Source organism: Leptonotus elevatus, chromosome 1 (assembly GCF_054856555.1).
Source record: "Leptonotus elevatus isolate MCC_2025b chromosome 1, RoL_Lele_1.0, whole genome shotgun sequence".
Lineage (NCBI taxonomy): Eukaryota > Metazoa > Chordata > Actinopteri > Syngnathiformes > Syngnathidae > Leptonotus > Leptonotus elevatus.
In genome coordinates this window covers 41,085,745-41,104,639 of record NC_141239.1, presented here as the reverse complement: position 1 = coordinate 41,104,639, position 18,895 = coordinate 41,085,745, and the positions used below count along the sequence as shown (strand labels likewise).

The window sequence follows — 18,895 nt, the reverse complement described above, 5'->3', positions numbered from 1 at the left end:
TAATTAAGAACATATACTCTAACACGAGCTATAGCCTAAGATTTTACGCCTGCACCATAAATCAATTTCCGAGTGCTCGTGGAGGCATCAACAGTGTACTGTACAACTAACTACTCAAACTCTAAAACATGATGGGCGCACACGTAAACGTATCATTGCATTTATTATACAAACGAAATCTATGTCGCTATTTCAATTTCCGTGTGTTGACGAAGGCATCACAAAGTACGTCACAGTTGCTCCGCCCAAGCAGTAGTGACGCGCCTGTGTTTTCCCATACACACATCGAAGAAGTAACTGCGCGCTCCCGGGGGCTTCACGGCGCTCATTTAATTAGTGAACAAGCGATAATTCAGTCGGTATTCAAATAAAAATTTTGTTCTACTTGGACAACAAAATGCTGCGACACGGACGTAAAATTGGCGGCGTCCTTTCCAGGATACTTTGGAAGCTGAGAAACGAGTTCCGGTGGTGATAAGTTTTTTGTTTTTTTTGTATGTCAGGAAGTTGGCGGTAGTCGCTTGAAATGATTTTTTGCTTTGTTTTGGTTGTGAGAATTATTGATAAACTACTTACTTCGTGCCGAGGTTTGTCGCATTCTTGTCATGAAAAGGCTAGTTTGCTGCTGTTTAAGTCAAACAGAAGTAGTCAGAAATTTGACGAGTTTTGACCCTCCCCGGATTCCATCTATTGCTCTTTCATTGTGCTTTAAAATGGATTCCATCAAAGTCTAATTAAACGGGACACCTTATTTGGGCACCTCCAGATGTTTATCTGGAACATACTTGGCACGTTTTCCCAACATGTCAGCCTCCGTTGCTCCTTCAAAGGAACACTTTCCGTCTAAATCTCCCACGTGACCACGTTTGTTAATTTATTTTTCCTACCTGCGAACTGTCAATTTATCATTTCGCTTGTTTGAGACCCGCGGACAGCAACATGGCGACCGACACGCATGCGCTCTGCCTGGTGGCGCGTGCCGACTGAGTGGGGGGGATGCACGCGCACCACCACGACGACACCTGTCATCGCGGACGGGGGGTGGACACACGTGTGACAGATCAGGTGAGGGAAACAAATGATTGTCATTGTACGTACTGATGACTCCCCCAAAATTGCCTCATCAGCACTTGCATGGATGAGACTGTCCAACAGGCATGTGTCACCTCACCTGTCATAAAAGTGTAAAAATAGACACTATTCAACTGTTGCAAAAGTGTAAAAAATAAGCAAATTGTTGTATGTTAAAACATTGTTAGCATTCAGCATTTTTAAATGTCATACAAGTGTAATAAGTGCACTGCAGTGTACCAAAACTACCACTATATCGAAATGACTTATCCCTTTGTTGTAAGCATTTATTAAACATTTTTATTTGTCATACAAGTGTAAAAAGAAGTCAACTACCAGCTCTTACCAAGATAACTGTCATACATGTGTAAGAAGTGAACCACCGTATATTAAACCTATCGATATATTAAAACAATATAGCAGTTTGTTAGCATTTTTTTTTTAACATTCATAACTTCCATACAAGTGTAAAAAGAAGTCAATTGACATAATAAAAATCGTGGTATAAATAAAATGACTTGTCAGATACTCTCAGTGTAAAAAGAAGTGAACCACTGTACTAAATCCATAGCCAAAATATAATAGAATGGCTTGGCTAATTATTAATAGATTTTTAGCATTCTTTGCATTTGTATATGTATTGTACAACCTTTACAGTGTTAAAGTCTATTATTTTATAATATAATGTGATTTGGTGGAGGTATCTCTAAAGTTTTCTTCTACTGCATTCTAGTCATGAGATATGAGGAGTGGGATACATTGACTGGGGAAAAACAGCCTCAGAGACTAAACAGCTCAGGGAGAATGCGAGTTTGCGTGCGTGTGTGTGTGTGTAGTGGTTGGGGTGGTGGTTTTGTTTGGGTCCTGTGACTGTCCTTGTTAATCCCGGCGGTCCTGGAAATGCGATACAAAGAAAATAAAGCAGGCATAGCAGAGCGGCCCCGCATTGCGCTTGGAGGCTAATGAGAATCAGGAGCGAAGGCATCATCATGCAGCAGTGGGCATCCCATAGTCTACTTGCTGTTCTCGTAATTCCCAGCATTCCTTGAAGTAACCACCTCCAAGGCCTGTAAACACCTTCCTTCCGCGTTTGCTGCCGTGAATGCCAAGCAGCAGATGCTTGAAAGCCACGTGGCAAAGGGCCATCGGCGGACGTGCCCGCCATTCCTGTGGTGGAATTATTACCCACGAGGCCAATGGCTTGTTGCCACGGGTGCTGATGCCCTTTACAAGTTTTTACATAGAAAAATGAATGCACGTGGAAATAATCATCTCCGGGGTCAAACTGTCTGCACCATAAAACTTTTATTAACTGTACTGGCATTGTTTTCAGTCAATCTAACAAACTTTGACGATATTGTAGTCTTCAGACAATACATGAGGCGTGCCCAACTAATTACTGGCAGTGCAGCAGAGAGAGAGTACATGGCATGGATGGTAATTGCTGGCAGTGCACCAACTATTCTATATGAAGCCAGCCAGATTAGTTGCTGGCAGTTCATCAGACAATATTCAAGATTCAAACACATTATTGGCTAGATTAGCAGAGAAAGACAAAGCAGGCCAGACTAATCGCTAGCACCATAGCATACAATAGGCTACATGAAGTGGGCCATGGTAATTTTTGGCAGTTTGGTACATGAAGCGAACTAGACTAATTGTTGACAGTTCAGTGGTAGACAGTACATGAACTAGTCCAGGCTAATTGCTGGCATATGATTGGGTCAGACTAGTACTACTAAATACTAATTGATACAATGCAAGTAACTAGTCTGGCCTCATTCATTCTGTCTCTGCTGCACTTCCAATACAGCGGGGTGACCATTCTTTTTATTTCCAAAAAAGAGGACACTCGACCAAGCCTCGAAATACCTAAATGATACTCAAAATTTACTCAAAGATGCCATACATTATAGTTATTTTAACATATGCCTCCTCTGTATCGGAGAATAAAACAAAAACAAATATATCCCACATGACGTCTTACTTGACAAATGAAGAAATAATTACATAATGTTCTTTGCCCAACCTTTTTTTTTTGCTTCTGTGATCGACCTTTTGGGGTTGTTGTGTTTTTCCATGTAATGGGGCGAGCCGGGATGTTTACCATGCCCTTCGGTTTGGCAGTGCAGATCGTTACCAATGAGCTTAAGTTATGGGCTGCCGACACAGCTAAGAATCGTATTTAAACGCTTAGAAAGTGAGGTATGTAGAAACGCTGACCTACTTTTTTCATTAAAAAAAAATAATACTTTTTTAATATCTAAAAATTACAACATGCACACACAAAACCTGTCTTTCTTTTCTTCCCACCACCCCTTGTGATTGCCTTGGGAGCAGTCCGCGGTCTACCAGTTGGGGTAACTGCCTCCCATTTGTCATGCAATGAAAGCCAGCCATTATCATGAATTTCTTAAAAAAAACAAAAAACGGACAAGATGTAAAAAAGTGGACATGTCCGGCCAAAAGAGGAATTTGGTCACCCTGCAATACAGTAAATGTAGCTGGCTAGCTTACTTGCTGGCTGCATTAACAGCAATTAATCTCTCCTCCTTCATGTGATATCTGCTGTTCTGCCAGAAAATAACCTGGCCAACTTTCAATACATACAGTATGGCAAATAGGCCAGACTAATTGCTTCACTGTAGCAATTAGTAGCAATTAGTCTGGACCACTTTATATATTGTCTCTGCTGCATTTACAATACAGTAAATGTTACGGCTACTTCCTGGCAAGCAATTATTCTGGCCTTCTTTACACCTTGGCTGCTGCACTACCAGCAATTAACCTGGGCCATGTCAAGTACAGTCTGTGCTGCACTTCCCTTACATTACATGAAACAGGCCAGACTAATTGTTTTCAGCAATGTTCGATTGTTATCCATTATCCATTGTTTGCTTTTTCATAGGGCTGGGCAAATAATCAAAATGTAATTGTGATTTTGATTTTGGCTTCGTACAATGTTAAAAACATTATAATCAAATTATTGTGTTGCGTTTGCAAATTCCCAACTTTGTGAAAGTACAGTACCCCGAGGATGCACCATGTTGCTTTAGTGTGACATACGTATGTGAGCCCTCACCAAGTATGCTTTTACCTCATTAATGACACCCCAGTTGGAGTTTACAAAAAACTATGCACACAACATAAATAATTAAACACTTGTGTATATTTAAATAAAAGACATGCTTCGTTTTCAAAACATCGCTAGTGCTAATGCTAAAGTCAATGTAAAATCCCATTGCCATGCTAACAGGAAATAACCATCGATTTCCTCGAGTAATATTCATTGAAAAAAAAAACTTTAATCACAAATGCTGTAGAACACAGGTAAAATATACAATACTCAAAAAGCATACATTCTTCCTTATCTGTGAAAAATGAGTTATATTAATAGAGCTCAATCGAAACTTTCCTCTTCTACTCATCTTATTTCAAATGAACGTACTGCATGCGTGCACAGCACCACAATGCCCCTAAGAGGTCAACACGCAACCAACAGGAGCCGTTGGAATCTTTTTTTATTTAATGTTTTGTATTGCTATTTTAGCATAATTCTTATTTTACTTTGTTACTAATATTTTTTTTGGTTCTTTCAAGTTATATTTAAAGTTGAGTTTTTAAGCATTCAAAACATTTTTTATTGCTGTGCCAACTTGCATTTTTACATGACATGGCACTAAATGTGATATCCGAGGTCCCAGGTTAGCCTGCAGTAAGTCATAAGAATTGTGAGAATAAAAGTAGAACAACAAAAGATGATAAAATAAATAAGATAACGAGATAAGGGAGACATTTATTCACGGTCTGATTGTGTGCATCGATGCAATGCAGCAAAATTGTAGCTGCAGCTGAATGAAAATGCAAGAGGCTTGAATTTCACATGACATTTACAAGGTCATTATTTTACTTGACAAAATGAATAGCGTGTTCAAGAATAAAATGTTCAACGTGCAGGGACGAGTAGGCATGTGTATATGATGGTAGTTTAGAGTAGTTGAGTTGTGCTAGTTGAAATCGATAAATAGTCGTTTTTAGTTATTGTGATATTTTTTTTTTCTATAATCACCCAGCCCAACTGTTTACACGCATGCTAAGAACGTCTCTGTGTTATGTCAACCTACGTCATGCCACATTGACGCTAGTCGGCTTTTCTTGGCCAAGATGGCAGCACGCTCGCATCCTGACAATTGTTGCGCGTCTGGCTGATAACCTTTTGTCTTCTTACATCCTTCTGGAGGAAAAACATCACTGAAAAGCCTCATTTTGAACTCTAATGTTATTTGTGTTTACCGCAGTTGGACTGGCAGTGCTTTTGAAGCTTTGAAGACCACGCCAGCGTCGCCACAATGAGTAAGTCCCCCAAAACGCAGACAACGCGAAACAGACCTGTTATGTTTTCCTAAAAAAAATAAAAAAACTACGGCCCTTGTCGGAGCGTTTGTTCTAGAGTGAAGGATCGTGTTTCCTTGCCCTCAGAAGCGAAGTTCTGCTTCTCCTGACTGTGATGTCAGTCCAAGCTACACAAGACTAAATGTTTGCTCTACTTGCGAGGCGAAAAACCTGCCTGGATATCAACCGTGGGATAAGGCACATCGAAACACAGGTTTTCTCGACATTTGACCCTCTGAAAGGTACTAAAGGAGGGTGAATTTGACCAGAGAATTTCTCAGCTTCGGAGACAGAATCAGAGGTGGCATGATGCCTGCGTGAGAAGGAATCGCTGAAAGTTACTAAACTAAACTGTAACACCCAACATTCACTTTGTTGTGCGAGAAAGGCACAGTCTGCCTGAGCCAATTTTGGGGAAATTATGTGTGAATGATGTTTAAGGTTTGACACTTTTTGATACGTGGCAAGACGAAAACAAGCTTTAGTGCCTTTCACACTGCACTGCAATGACAGTGTAAAAGGTATCAGTATGGAGTGGTGGTTGTGCAGCTGATTTTAATTCATACCAGAGGTTACACATGTATGAAAGGGAATTGCGGAAAGCCAGAATGGGAGTGTGAATTTTAATATTTGACACTCACTTTGTTCTGCCTGTGACTTTATGGAACTGGTGTGTAAAGAAGTTGACACCATACAAGGCAACAGCAATGGTGGACAAAGCTTCAGTCGCTTTCACACCAGCTGTCAAAGCCAACCTTTTACCGACAGTGATCGTGCGAAAGGTACCGACACAGAATGAGGGGTTCAATTTGTCCCAATACTCACCTTGCTGTGGTAACTAGCAGATTGTTGGTGTTTGTAAGTACTAAGTAGTAACAGAGGCGGTGTGAAAGGAAAATGGTAGAAAGCCAGCACGGGGGTGTGAAGTTTTACACCTGACACTCACATTGTTTTGTGTGAAAGGCTCAAGTTGAGGAAAGTTCTTTGGTTATGTCTCAGCAATCGAGGATATCTTACTTTTTGGCATGTGGCAATCTTAAGCCCCTTTCACACTGGCCACCAAATTTTTTTCTTTTTCACTGTGTAGCTCTTCTGCCCTGTTGTGTTGGAAACCTTTATACATCACACCAGATTGACATCCTCTAAATATATGAATGTGGTAATATTTTTGCCTTGCTGGGTTCTGTGTGAAATGCACAATCTGATCAATTTACCACTGTAGTGCATTTATATTGTAGATTTTATTTTTGTGTGTGTTCTTTTCGTTCTGGACAGATAATTTTCCAACAATCAGTGTCTAGCCCCGCCCTTTAATTACCATACTACTGGATTTCATACCCCACATAAGAATGCGAGAAAGTTCATTAAAATGGGGAAACGGTGTACCAAATGTTTTTTCCGCATTTGTCTTTGTTCAGATGAGCAACAGGCACTCCACTCCATCATGAAGGACCTGGTGGCCCTGCAGATGACGCGGCGGCAACCCGTGCTACCATATGACAGCGGTGGTAGTAAACACAAGACAACAGCTCAGGCTAATAGACAGGTGGGTCACCACCGAATTTGTTTCTTTTAAATGTCATTTTTTTCCTTGAACTTAAAGCTTTGCGTTTATTTTCCTTCAGGTGGACGTCAGGATCAAGTTTGAGTTCTCAGGCGAGAGGCGGTGGGTTTGTTGGCAAGCTTTTGTATACATCCCATTGGCGAAATGTAACACGTAATATAAATAAGTATATATTTCTCGTACTCTAACTGGCAGAGCCGCAGTGTTGTTGGATGCACAACCGGCTTTCACACTGCCTCCCTAACAAGTGGGCACATCCGAGTCGTAATGCTACATTTATTCGCCTGTCCTTTTAACACAGGTGTGTGTGCATTTAGCACGCAGCTGATGCGGCTTGCTCTGATAAGATAATGAGATGCGCAGTGACATTAGCGTGACAGGTGTTTCATCAACAAGCAATGTGGAAGTCGAGTGATTCGGGTGTTGTTCACACAATGGTATATTTCCTTCCTCATACTATGTCAGAAGCCGTCAAATTCCCTGGCTGACTTTCCCACATTGCTACTTTCCCACATTCAGCAAGCCGGACATTCTTGCATGTGCCGCTTTTCAGAAGCAATTTATGTAAATTAAAAGGCTTTGCTCACAAAATACATGATTAGAAATAGGCAGATGAATGAATACAGTGAACTCTTGCAATTCACAGGAATTAGTGAGCAAGCTCCGACATTTACAGCCAACATTTTTGAGTAATATTGTTAAAAATTGTGAATGGTCTGGCCGTCTGGGTCACTATTGGTAGTTGTGGAATTTAACATCTTATCAGCTAATAACAGCTATAGCTGCTCAACGTGCAGTGAAAATGGCTTCCTTTGTAATATATATTTACAAAACAAGAATGTCAATGCATCCTTAAGTCAAAATGTGGGAAATGGGAATAGGAAAGTAGTAATTGGTATTTTTACGGGTTGGTAAGCGGCGACATACTCTCTAGTCAGATCAAATCATCAGTAAGAAATTTATTGTTAAGAGTAATGTTAAAAGATGAATTTGAAGTGATATTAAATGGTGCAGTGTTTATTTTCACTCATTTTACACTTTTTTTTTTTTATGGAACGACATCAAACAGAAGTCACAAAGAAAATTCTCTGGTTTTAGGATCCTCATGTTTGGCCGACCAGTGCGGTTCGACGACGTCCAGCACAAAGTCCAACTGGTGTTTGGCCAGCAGCTGGACCTCCATTACATGAGCAACGAGGTACAGTACGAGTGCACGGTTGTTGTCGCATGGATGACTTGTTGATATGCTTGTTTGCATCCTGGCAGTTGTCTATACCGCTGCGAGGCCAGGATGACATGGACAAAGCCGTAGACCTGCTGGACCGAAGCGCCAGCATGAAGAGTATCCGGATCCTGCTGCTCGAAAATGAACACGACATTGTGAGGCAAATGCACAATGGACAGGCCTTTACGACACACTATTGCAGCACTGTTGTTTCTTCACTGAGCAACAGTTGTGAAAACTGTCTTGCAATGGCTAAGTGTGTTACCAAATAATACCATTTAAATGTGTTTCCAAAGCAGCTAAACAATGCTGGCCAAACTCGAGGATCGCCATGTCATTATGTGGCCCAGCAGAACTTAACATACGAATGGCTGTCTCAGGATAGAAGTCTAAACGTTTATTGGCATAGAATAACTACAAAAATGTGATATTAAAGCTTTTTTTCTATAAAACTAGCTGTTGTTAAGTGTACTAATGTTATCTGGTTAGCTAGTAATGGCTATGTGTGTTAACTTCAAATGCACTGTGTCTTCTGGGAGCTCGCAGAGCAACTTCATTGACAGAGTGAAAATAATCTCATGTCCTACAGCAACTCACTACTGCCCCCACATAATTCAAGTGGGATTTCCATATTTTTAAACTACCTGATCTCCATTTTATAGGCCCCCTCGCCATCCCAGCTCATGCCTTGTAAGCAAGTTCGAATCAAAGCCTCACAGTCCACCGGAGACGTCAGTGCTGCGTACACGTCGTCGGAGCCTAGGGGGCGACACCTTTCCACCGGTAAGCTGCTCTGCTGCCCCTTTGTCGCATAGTTAATTCATGTATTTTTGATATAAATAGTAATAGTCAAAAAGGTGTGAAAACCTATAAAACACATAAATGATTTGGTTTTACGTTTGTAAGAGGCTGCTAAAACATCCAATTAGTGTCTTGCCAACTGCATTTAAACTAGTGCTGTCAAAGTTAAAGCGTTAATTAATCATAAATTACAATACATTAATCATGTATTAATGCAGATTAAGGCTGGGCAAGAAATCAAATTAATTTGATGAAAGAATAGACTCTAATCTTTCTTTTAGTTTTGATAGGTTCGTTCCATGTTTTTATAGCAATAGAACACAATATTCTGTGGGTCTTGCAAAATCTGTCAGAATCCAGTAAAACAGCTGGGAGCGAATGAGATTGCTTCAGTGAAAATGGCTGGAAGTGAATGAGTTAACTAAACTGATTAGAAAAAGAGGAGGATAAGCGTGTGCAGTGGATCAAAAAATGTTGAAGACATCCTCATAACATTAAATGCCGAAAGAATTAACACCTCACAGGTGCTCTTCAAATTTGGCGGGCAAAAATGTTGATTTAAAAAAAAAAAAGCCTTTTTAATAAAGCGATTAATCGTAATAAATCAAAATTCTAAGATATGATCCTGATTAAAAATATTAAATTATTCTAATTTAAGACCACAACAACACACACAAACACACAAACACACGCATCTTTCTGGATTAACAGGTTCCCAGAAAGTGGGGCGCAGCTCGCCACCTCCTGGCTACGTGCCGGAACGCCAGCAGAGGATCGCCCGCCAAGGTTCCTACACCAGCGTAAACAGCGAGGGCGAGTTCATCCCGGAGACCAGCGACCAGTGTGTGAGTCACATGTATTCAAATGTATTTATTCATTTTGTGCCTATTTTTAAAAATCCATTGTAAAACTATTTCTGCATGTTTCATACAAATTTAAAATTTTTATTTTTTTATTTTTTTATCTTGTCTACAAATTATCTTGCCCATCAAGATTATTTTCACTCAGGCAACAGACACGTTAAAACAAATATACTCCAGGCCAGTAACCCACGAATAAGTCAATTTCCCCACTTTAAGTTAGGCTTTATTTTAACTGAATAGTTTTATTATTATCTTTATTTTATTTTTATTTGTATGGGTGGTATTATTTATTCATTTATTTTGTTTGTATAAAAGCAATAGGAAACCCCATTTAAATCATATGTCCGTTTGAACTTAATTATGCTATTTCAGCAGTTCAATTCTTACTATGTGATGAGTTTGAGTGTGATAGGAATGTTGTTTTGTTTCCCATCCAGGTTCGGGATCCCTGGAGCAGTGCTGAGAACTCTGTGTCTGGAAGCTGTCAATCTCTGGACAGCAACTCAGACAGGTTGGCATTCCTTAACGCTACTGTAGCTATATACCAAAGTCTATTTGGAACATGAAGTGGAAAAACAATAAATAAATGAAAGTCCTCCTGAGGTTCTAGTTTTATTTTAAGCCACTTAATATAACAATAACAATAAAACAGTATAGAATGATGACAAGCGACAACAGCTCCTGTCAAAAAAGAAGCCAAAGAAAAAGCTCAACAAAAGCAGCATTAATTCTAGCACTGTTGAAACACTGAAATCTTGTGTGACTTTGAACGCGATCTGTACAAGCCCATTTGTTAATTTCATCGGCGGCAAAGGTTTTTGTTTTTAGCCTTGCGGGTGATCTTAATATTTTGTGTGTAACTTTTCTGTCCTGACAGCCCCTCCCTGAGAAAGTCTCGTATGCACCGAGCCAAGAGTTATCCCGACAACAGACAAGAATTTTCAGGTGAGAAGCCGCACACAATAAGTCCCTTTTCAAGCTGTACCTCAAACTGTTGTTAAAGTCTCAAGTTAGCCCCTCAATTCCTTTCTTAAATAGAGAATGGGTTAATGTATTTACACTAAATAATATACATATACTGTGGTTTTACCTTTTTGGGGGGGGGGTTGTACATTTAACCATTTTGATTTGTTTTACTCTCATTTGTTTTGCTTATTCATTGTTAATAAAATGAGAAATGGTTTAAAAAAAGATTTTTTGTTATTATATGAATAGGTCATCTGTTGTAATAATAGAATAAATATAGTGAAATAAATAATTTGACATATGCAGTACATTAACTATTTCCATTTTTTTAAATTATTTAATTTATTATAAATGTTTAATCAAATGATTCATTTGTTGACAGAAAAAAATAAAAAAAAATAATGAAAAACAATTTTACATACTGAGTACATTTAACATTTTTATATTTTATTAAATAATTGATTAAGTATTTAAATACAATTGGGAAAAAAATGTAGTATGAGATCAATTGTATAAAAAATAGAAATTCTAACCTGATATTTAATTATCATTTGGTTATTCCTAAAATGAAAAAAGCCATGTTCAATTAATTTTTTTAACCTCATATACAAATGAGCTGGCAAAATTGTTTTCTTTAAAAACCAAATGTGGCCCTTGAGCACAAAGGTTTGTCCACTCCAGGGGCTATTTATTAATTCTCTTTTCACTTTGCTTCCAGACAGGGAGAACCACGTCTACGACCGCATAGTCGGCAAGGGGGGCACGTACCCTCGCCGTTATCACATCTCGCTGCATCACAAGGACCTCAGCGAAGGTACCATCATCACCAACATCATCATGCCTTTTGGCGACACTTCATACAAACTGCTTCATTTCTATTTCTGCTGTTAGGGCGACGCACCTTTCCACGCATCCGCCGGTCGCAGGGGAACCTTTTCACCCTTGTGCCTTCACGCCGCTCACTTAACGGCAGCGACGAAAGCATCGGCAGCTGGCAGCTGGTGGACACTCAGGGCAGGCTCCGACCACAGGAACGCGCCGCCGCTCATAAATGTATGTATGACATCGCCGTGCTGGTAAAACAAATTGTGGAACCGGCTTGGTTTTGGGTTTCTCAGCGCCGAGTGCTCCAGTGACATGGCGGCGGGGAAAGCTCCTGGGTCAGGGCGCGTTTGGGCGGGTGTACCTGTGCTACGATGTGGACATGGGACGGGAACTGGCCGCCAAGCAGGTCCTGTTCGATCCTGACAGTCCTGAGACAAGCAAGGTGAGAAGGGCTTACAGTATATTTACGTTTGTATAACTGTTGTGTCATGCAGTAACAGCCCTGGAACTAGTGAGCTATTTTTAGAACAGGCACGCAGGCTACCCTTGTGGTCCTTGAGTGCTACCCCACAAGCACCACATTGGTGACACCATACAGGTTCAAAATATTGCTAAAGGTTTTATGTTTGTGTTTGTTTATAAAATACTGAGTAACCAAGGATGATGTCATTGTATGCTGATTGACTCAGGATGGCTGCCAACTAGCTAGTTAGCATTCAAAGAATCATCATGCTAATGTTATTGTTAGCGTTAGTCAAGCTGTAACTTGATTGAATCTTAAGTGGTGAACTTTTGATTTCTCTAAATGTCTTTCCTGCAAATTTTTGTAAACATACTCAGCCCTGTCTTCAGCTAAACCGGTCCTGTGTGTCATTGTCCTGTCATCCTTTTTGCCCCCAGGTCCAAATATTTGCGATGATTCAATGATTCTTTTTTTTTCATGGTCCAGTTTTTCGCCTGTTTCAGTTGGTTTTATCCTTTGCTGTGGTCAATGCAGGAGGTCAGTGCCTTGGAATGCGAGATCCAGCTGCTGAAGAACCTTCGCCATGAGCGCATCGTTCAATACTACGGCTGCCTGAGGGACCGCAACGAGAGGACCCTCACAATCTTCATGGAGTATATGCCTGGGGTGAGTCCACCATCCATTTCTGGATCACATACCAAATGTTTCAACTAGCGATAATCGGTCGGATTAGTGGTTGAGAAAATGGAAATGGGTAGCAAACGTTCCTCTCTGTTGTTCCTCAGCCAAATTTCAGGCTCGTCCAAAAACTAGCGAGATAAAGACGACGTGTGGCGATACAATATGTTTTAAGCAGTTGAAACATTTGCTGCTTTTTTTGTGTGGAAATGATTTAGTGTCTTTCTAATGTTTCTTCCTTCCTTACAAACCTTTCCAAATTGAGCTCAGTGGAGATTTGATACTGGCCAAGTCCACAGCTTCTGATTTTTAATCCCAGGAAAGTTAAAGCTGTTATTGGAAAAACACAACTGTCCTTGGTGTTTGTAGTTGCTGGAACAAAAAAGATACCAAAGCACTAATCCCCCTAGCAGGGTCTTCTTTTGGCACTGATAAATTACACCCCCACCCCCACCCCCAATTTAGATAATATTTATTGAAGTCCAAACATACAGTGGTCCTCCAAAAGTTCTCAGTTCCTGTGGTCAAAATGTGCCTTTTTAAAACCTTTCCACCTACAGCTCCAAATAACTTTATTTTATTGACTAAAGGGTTCCAATCAGATCAGTGGCTTCTTGTCAGTAAAGGGCACTTTCATTCTTGGTACATTCACTGTCTCTTTGACGTTTTTTTTTTTTTTGGTGCCGATAAATTACCTTGACGCTAGATTTAAAACACACAATAGTTTACCGATACATTTCCAGGGTTGTCCATGAATGTAACTTACCTTATGTAAGATGTGGTCTTGCTTCCTGTCAGGGTTCTGTCAAAGACCAGCTGAAGGCTTATGGGGCACTGACGGAGAGCGTGACCCGAAAGTACACCCGTCAGATCCTAGAGGGGATGTCCTATCTACACAGCAACATGATTGTGCACAGAGACATCAAAGGTAAGCCGTTTGGTTTGACGGCAGAGGTCGGAGTAAGTCACACGCGTACTGTGGCAAAAATCAGCAAGTCAAATTCCTACTAAATTTCAAGCAAGTTGAGTCAAGTAATTTCTAGTTGGGTAAGCAAGTCAAAGTGAAACCCACTCAAAGCACTCGATGTCTGTGCAGTGGTGGTGCTTTGTGATACAAGTTTAATTTGTTCCGTGACTAAAGTATGCTGGTATTGGAAAACACATCTTGAATCATATTTCTCCATTGAAATGAATAGGAATGCCATTAATCCGTTCTAGCCTTCCAAAAATTACAAACAAAGAGTTCTGTTTTTTAATATGAAAAATTACACTCTTAAAGACACTATACTAACTCATCTGCATGTTGGAGACAGTGTGGATGCACTGAGGCAAACAACAAATATTCAAAACAGTTTCCTTTTAATTGTGTTTCTTTATACTTGTATTTAGGGGCTTTGCCACCAGGGAATTTTTCCTCCAACAATAAATATCGATTTCAGATTTTTAGTTCTTCCTGTACGAAAGCCTTTGCAAGGAGGTGGTTAAAATGAGAAAGAGATATGGTAGGTGAATGGATTGACATCGTTTATGACGTTTTCAAAATGGAAAGAATTACTTTTGCAACAAGATTACAGCAAAATGTGTTTTGGACAAAGCTGTGAACAAATGGATCAGGTATATTCCACAGGTACAATCATCTTTTATTTTATGTAAAGTTCATCATATCATTACATCTTTATTTCATCTTTACTTTATTTCTGTAGATTTCTATGCTAGCATAAATGTGCACCCCAGTGTTCTTTTTCTTTTAAATTAAAAACTATTACCGGTATATTGTTCTTAAATAATTGTGTAAAGACTATTGCAATGTAAATTGAGGAATAGGTGAACCATGAAAATAATTAATTAAAAGAAAATGAAAAAAAAAAGACACTCTAATGTTATATTTCATAAAAACACTTTGCTTTCTGGGGGTTTGCTCCAGGGTAACGTGCGAGGATGACAGTGCCCCAGTGTTTGCTCATATTTGGAAGTGCTTGCGTAGCAGCCAACCAGGAAGTAACAGGGAGGCTTTTCCCACTGGTTGGTCAGTTGCTGTTAGTGCTGACTCTGCCAGACCCTCTTCTCTTGGATGAGACTACCTGAGGTCACTTGAGGTCTCGGAATAGTACATTTTTCTAATACATGCCTCACGTGAAAGCTTCTGCACGCATTATAACATACTGGTGAGTAGCTAATTTTGTACACGGACAAAAAAACTTTTCTTTAAAAAAATAAAACAAATGGCACACTATGTTGAAAAGGCCAGTTTTTCAAAAGTAAACAGGCATGACTTCTAAGTCATGTAGTTCAAGTCTATGTCAAGTTGAGTCTTCCATAAATTTTAGTCTACTTAAAATGGACTCCAGACAAGTCACGAGACTTGAGTCCCCCGCCTGTGTTCACGGTACCACATGCAGAATAATGACAATGTGTATTTGATTTTTAGGGGCCAACATTCTGCGGGACTCTGAGGGCAACGTCAAACTGGGCGACTTTGGGGCCAGCAAGCGTCTGCAGACCATCTGTATGTCCGGAACTGGCATACGCTCCGTGACCGGCACCCCCTACTGGATGAGCCCAGAAGTCATCAGTGGGGAAGGCTACGGCAGGAAGGCTGACATCTGGTGAGTGCACACACAACTGTCTTTTTTTGACGAAATCTCAGATTTCGGGTTTTAGCGTAGGGTTAGGATTTCAAAAGTGGGGTTTCAAGCCAGAGTTAAGACTTTCAAGAAATGGTTTCAAGCCTGGGTTTGGATTTCAAATTCGGATTTCAAACCAGGTTTATTTTCGGTTTCAAGACACAGGGTTGGGGTTTTAATTTAGGATTAGGTTTTTTAAATTAAGTTTTCAATCCAGGGTTAGGGTTTCAAGTTAGAATTTCAAAGTTGGTGTTTTAAGACAGGGTTAAGGTTCAAGTCAGTGCTTAGGGTTTCAAAGTAGTTTTTCAATCACGTTTAAGAGCTTCAAAGTAGGGGTTCAAGTCAGAGTTTGGTTTTCATGTTATTGTTTCAAGACAGGGTTAGGTTTTCAAAATACGTTTTTTAGGTCTGGGTTAGGCTTTCAAATGAGGTTTTCAAACAAAAGTACTGGGGTGTGTGTCTTTCCAGGAGTCTGGGCTGCACGGTGGTGGAGATGCTGACGGAGAAGCCCCCGTGGGCCGAGTATGAGGCCATGGCGGCCATCTTCAAGATCGCCACGCAGCCCACCAAGCCTCTGCTGCCGACGGGCACCTCCGAGGAGGCGCACGACTTCGTCCGCCGCATCTTCGTGGAGGCTGAGCGACGGCCCGTCGCTGAGGAGCTGCTCAGACACCCTTTCTCGCACGGCTAACCTGGATGGAGCGTGTGGCCTCTAGCAAAGGGTGTGGAAAACAAATGCTGTAGCTGCCTCTTCTTCAGTAAGCTTGGGACGTGAAGGCCACATTCGTAGGAGCCTTCATGAGTTGGCGCGGAGTGATGATGTCATTGGTCCTTTTTCGGTTGGACCGTCTTGCACTGCCGTGACATGCACCTGGTTGTGTAATATAAAAACTGTCTCTTTTAAAATTCAGTACACTGTGTGGACAAAAGTATTGAGACACATGTCCAGTAGTGTAAGTATGATTCTTCAATTAGGGTTTCAAATTTGGGTATGATGTCAGGGTTGGTGTTTAAAACAAGGGTTAGGGTTTCAAGTTAGGGTAATTGTTTTACAGTAGGGTTTAAAATAAGAATTTCATAGCTGGGTTAGGTTTTCAGTGTAGGTTTTCAAGGATTTTCTAAAGATTACATAATTAAAGTGTGTCCCAAAACATTTGTCCACATAGTTGTTGGTGTGTATACCGAGTGTAAGCTCTTTGTTGTTGTTTTTTTATTAAGGAAAGAAATGTAAGTTGTTGAGTTGGTTTCAGAAAGTGTCTAGTTAAGCGCTATTGATGGCTGCATAGTTGGTTGATTGATTAATGGTGTTTCAGGGTTTGTGCAGTGTTTGAAAAGACAGCAGGTTGTTTGAGCCACGTCACCAGGAAGTGACTGTTGTTGCCTTCGATGCTCGATGTAGCGTGCAACGTCACCACTTGAAGCCGCCAAATCTACTCACAAATCCTCTTGCTGGTGACTTAAATGAAAGGCTGATGATCATTAGCTTTGCTGTGTTTTCATTTAGTGTTTAAAAAAACAAAGGCCTTAAGAACAAGCTTTTACAATCAATTTTTATATAATCAGGTGCACTTGGTAAAAAAATGAATGTTATCATTAAGATTTGTATTTACTTTAAATGTGATTTTATTTTATTTTTTATTTATGCCCCTATGCCATCTCGCTTGGATTTTATATATTTTTTAATATATATATATATATATATATATATATTTTTATACTCCAGTTGATGTCGTTTTGACAAAGAATGAGTAAAAAGCAGCTGGTTTTGCAAATGTATTATATTATAAATATATTATGTTTCTTTTTTTACACGCAGAAAACAAACTGGCTGGCCGAGTTATGTTTGGGGGCACAAACAACATTTTCATTCTACATTTAGACGGCAATCGAATGACATTGTTAAAAAGAGACATTTTAGATTACATATCTTTTCTTGCTTTAATTTCAGATCTAATTCAAAAGCAAGTGGAGGTTTGTTGGTTGAGCCAAATGATGACTTTGTTCACCATGGGCAGTGTCCATGCAGCGACTGCAGCATTAGGTACACCTTCACCATGTAACATATTTTTTTTAACTTTATATAAGCTATCTACAACCACAATTATAACAAAAATCATCATGGACCAATACTGTATATGGATGGATGTAATCATCAAAATCATCATTATGATTATACATTTATATACAGTACATACATACATATATATATTAGATTAGATTAGATTCAACTTTGTCATTGCACGTCACAAGTACATTATCTCATTCGCTGCCAGCCCAGTAAAAAAAATACGATCTTTTGATGTCTATAGCCGTTGTTGGCAGCGAAGGAGGTATATATATAGAGAGATGTATGTTTATTTTAATAAAAATAAATATAACTATATTATGCACCTGTGTTTTAGGTGTTTTAGAAATCTAAAACAATGATTTAATGTAAAACATTTTTATATGTATTTTATATTATTTATATATTGTTTTTTATTGTGGTTGTCACACAGAGCTATTCCTAATATTGGTTACCCAGTTTAGCCAATTGTATGAAAATACTACCTTAATTGTCAATCAAAATTGACCATTATTATCATTGTTTACACACACACACAGGTTTGTTTTACTATCTTAGTGGGGCCATCTCATTGACATAATGCATTTCCTAGCCCCTTCCCCTAACTCCAACCATCAAAAATGATTGCGTACCCCTATTCCTTACCTCAACCATAACCCAACTCAAACCTAAACTCTAAAACCAAGTCTTGACCCTCAAAAAGAGATCTTGAGTTATGGGGCACAGCATGGACGGGTGGGCCCCACACCTAATGGCATGTTGGCCCCACTATGTTACAAAAACAAGACCATGCTTACACACACACACACACACACATATATATATATATAAACTCAGGTCTTATACTGGTTGTCATTTGCAGGTGTACCTAATGATTTGCCTAGAGATTAAATGCAGATGCTACATGCTAATTGCTAAAATGCTTGTGGGGGATGGGGTGAACAAATGAGCATGAGCTAGTTTAGATGGTTCTCTATGATGTTCATGTATGTTTCTGTTTATGTTGTATCGCGACGGGACTTGCAGTGCAACGTCAAAATGTATTTTACAGAAAGCATAGTTTAAAGTCTTTATGTACACAATGACACAATGTGCCTTCTAGAATAAAATAGTTTTGGAAAGTGCATAAAGGTTTCTTGTTTTATTTTTAATGACATAAAATTGTTTAGCTGTAAAATTTTAAATATAAAAGCCCCACTTATGCTCGGCTTCTCCTCGGTGGTCCATCATGGAGAGACAGGTGCAGTGCAGGACGCGTTTTAAAGTGTCCAACAGCACCTCGGGGGTCCGTGTCGGGACACTCCCCCTGCAAGGGATCCCTGGTGCCTTCCACGGACCCCCGGGCCATCGTCTGGACT

At 39.8% G+C, this 18,895-nt stretch overlaps 1 protein-coding gene across 1 annotated transcript; it reads left to right on the top strand.

The window, feature by feature from the left end:
• Positions 1 to 265: 265 nt before the first annotated feature.
• map3k3 (mitogen-activated protein kinase kinase kinase 3) lies at positions 266 to 17,858 on the top strand. The gene is made up of 17 exons (XM_086058597.1): positions 266 to 1,065; positions 5,370 to 5,424; positions 6,882 to 7,009; positions 7,089 to 7,129; positions 8,126 to 8,225; positions 8,294 to 8,407; positions 8,915 to 9,035; positions 9,765 to 9,898; positions 10,354 to 10,427; positions 10,794 to 10,861; positions 11,601 to 11,696; positions 11,774 to 11,935; positions 12,001 to 12,149; positions 12,705 to 12,836; positions 13,647 to 13,776; positions 15,277 to 15,454; positions 15,941 to 17,858. Exons 2-17 carry the CDS (start codon positions 5,421 to 5,423, stop codon positions 16,161 to 16,163), a joined length of 1,854 nt encoding a protein of 617 aa, XP_085914723.1. The 5' UTR covers positions 266 to 1,065; positions 5,370 to 5,420; the 3' UTR covers positions 16,164 to 17,858.
• The last annotated feature ends 1,037 nt before the right edge of the window (positions 17,859 to 18,895 follow it).

Excerpts from the sequence above, each read along its gene's own strand:
- map3k3 (XM_086058597.1), top strand. Across the intron at positions 10,428-10,793 it reads CTGGACAGCAACTCAGACAG|CCCCTCCCTGAGAAAGTCTC; the intron begins GTTGGCATTCCT and ends CTGTCCTGACAG. Across the intron at positions 12,837-13,646 it reads TCATGGAGTATATGCCTGGG|GGTTCTGTCAAAGACCAGCT; the intron begins GTGAGTCCACCA and ends GCTTCCTGTCAG.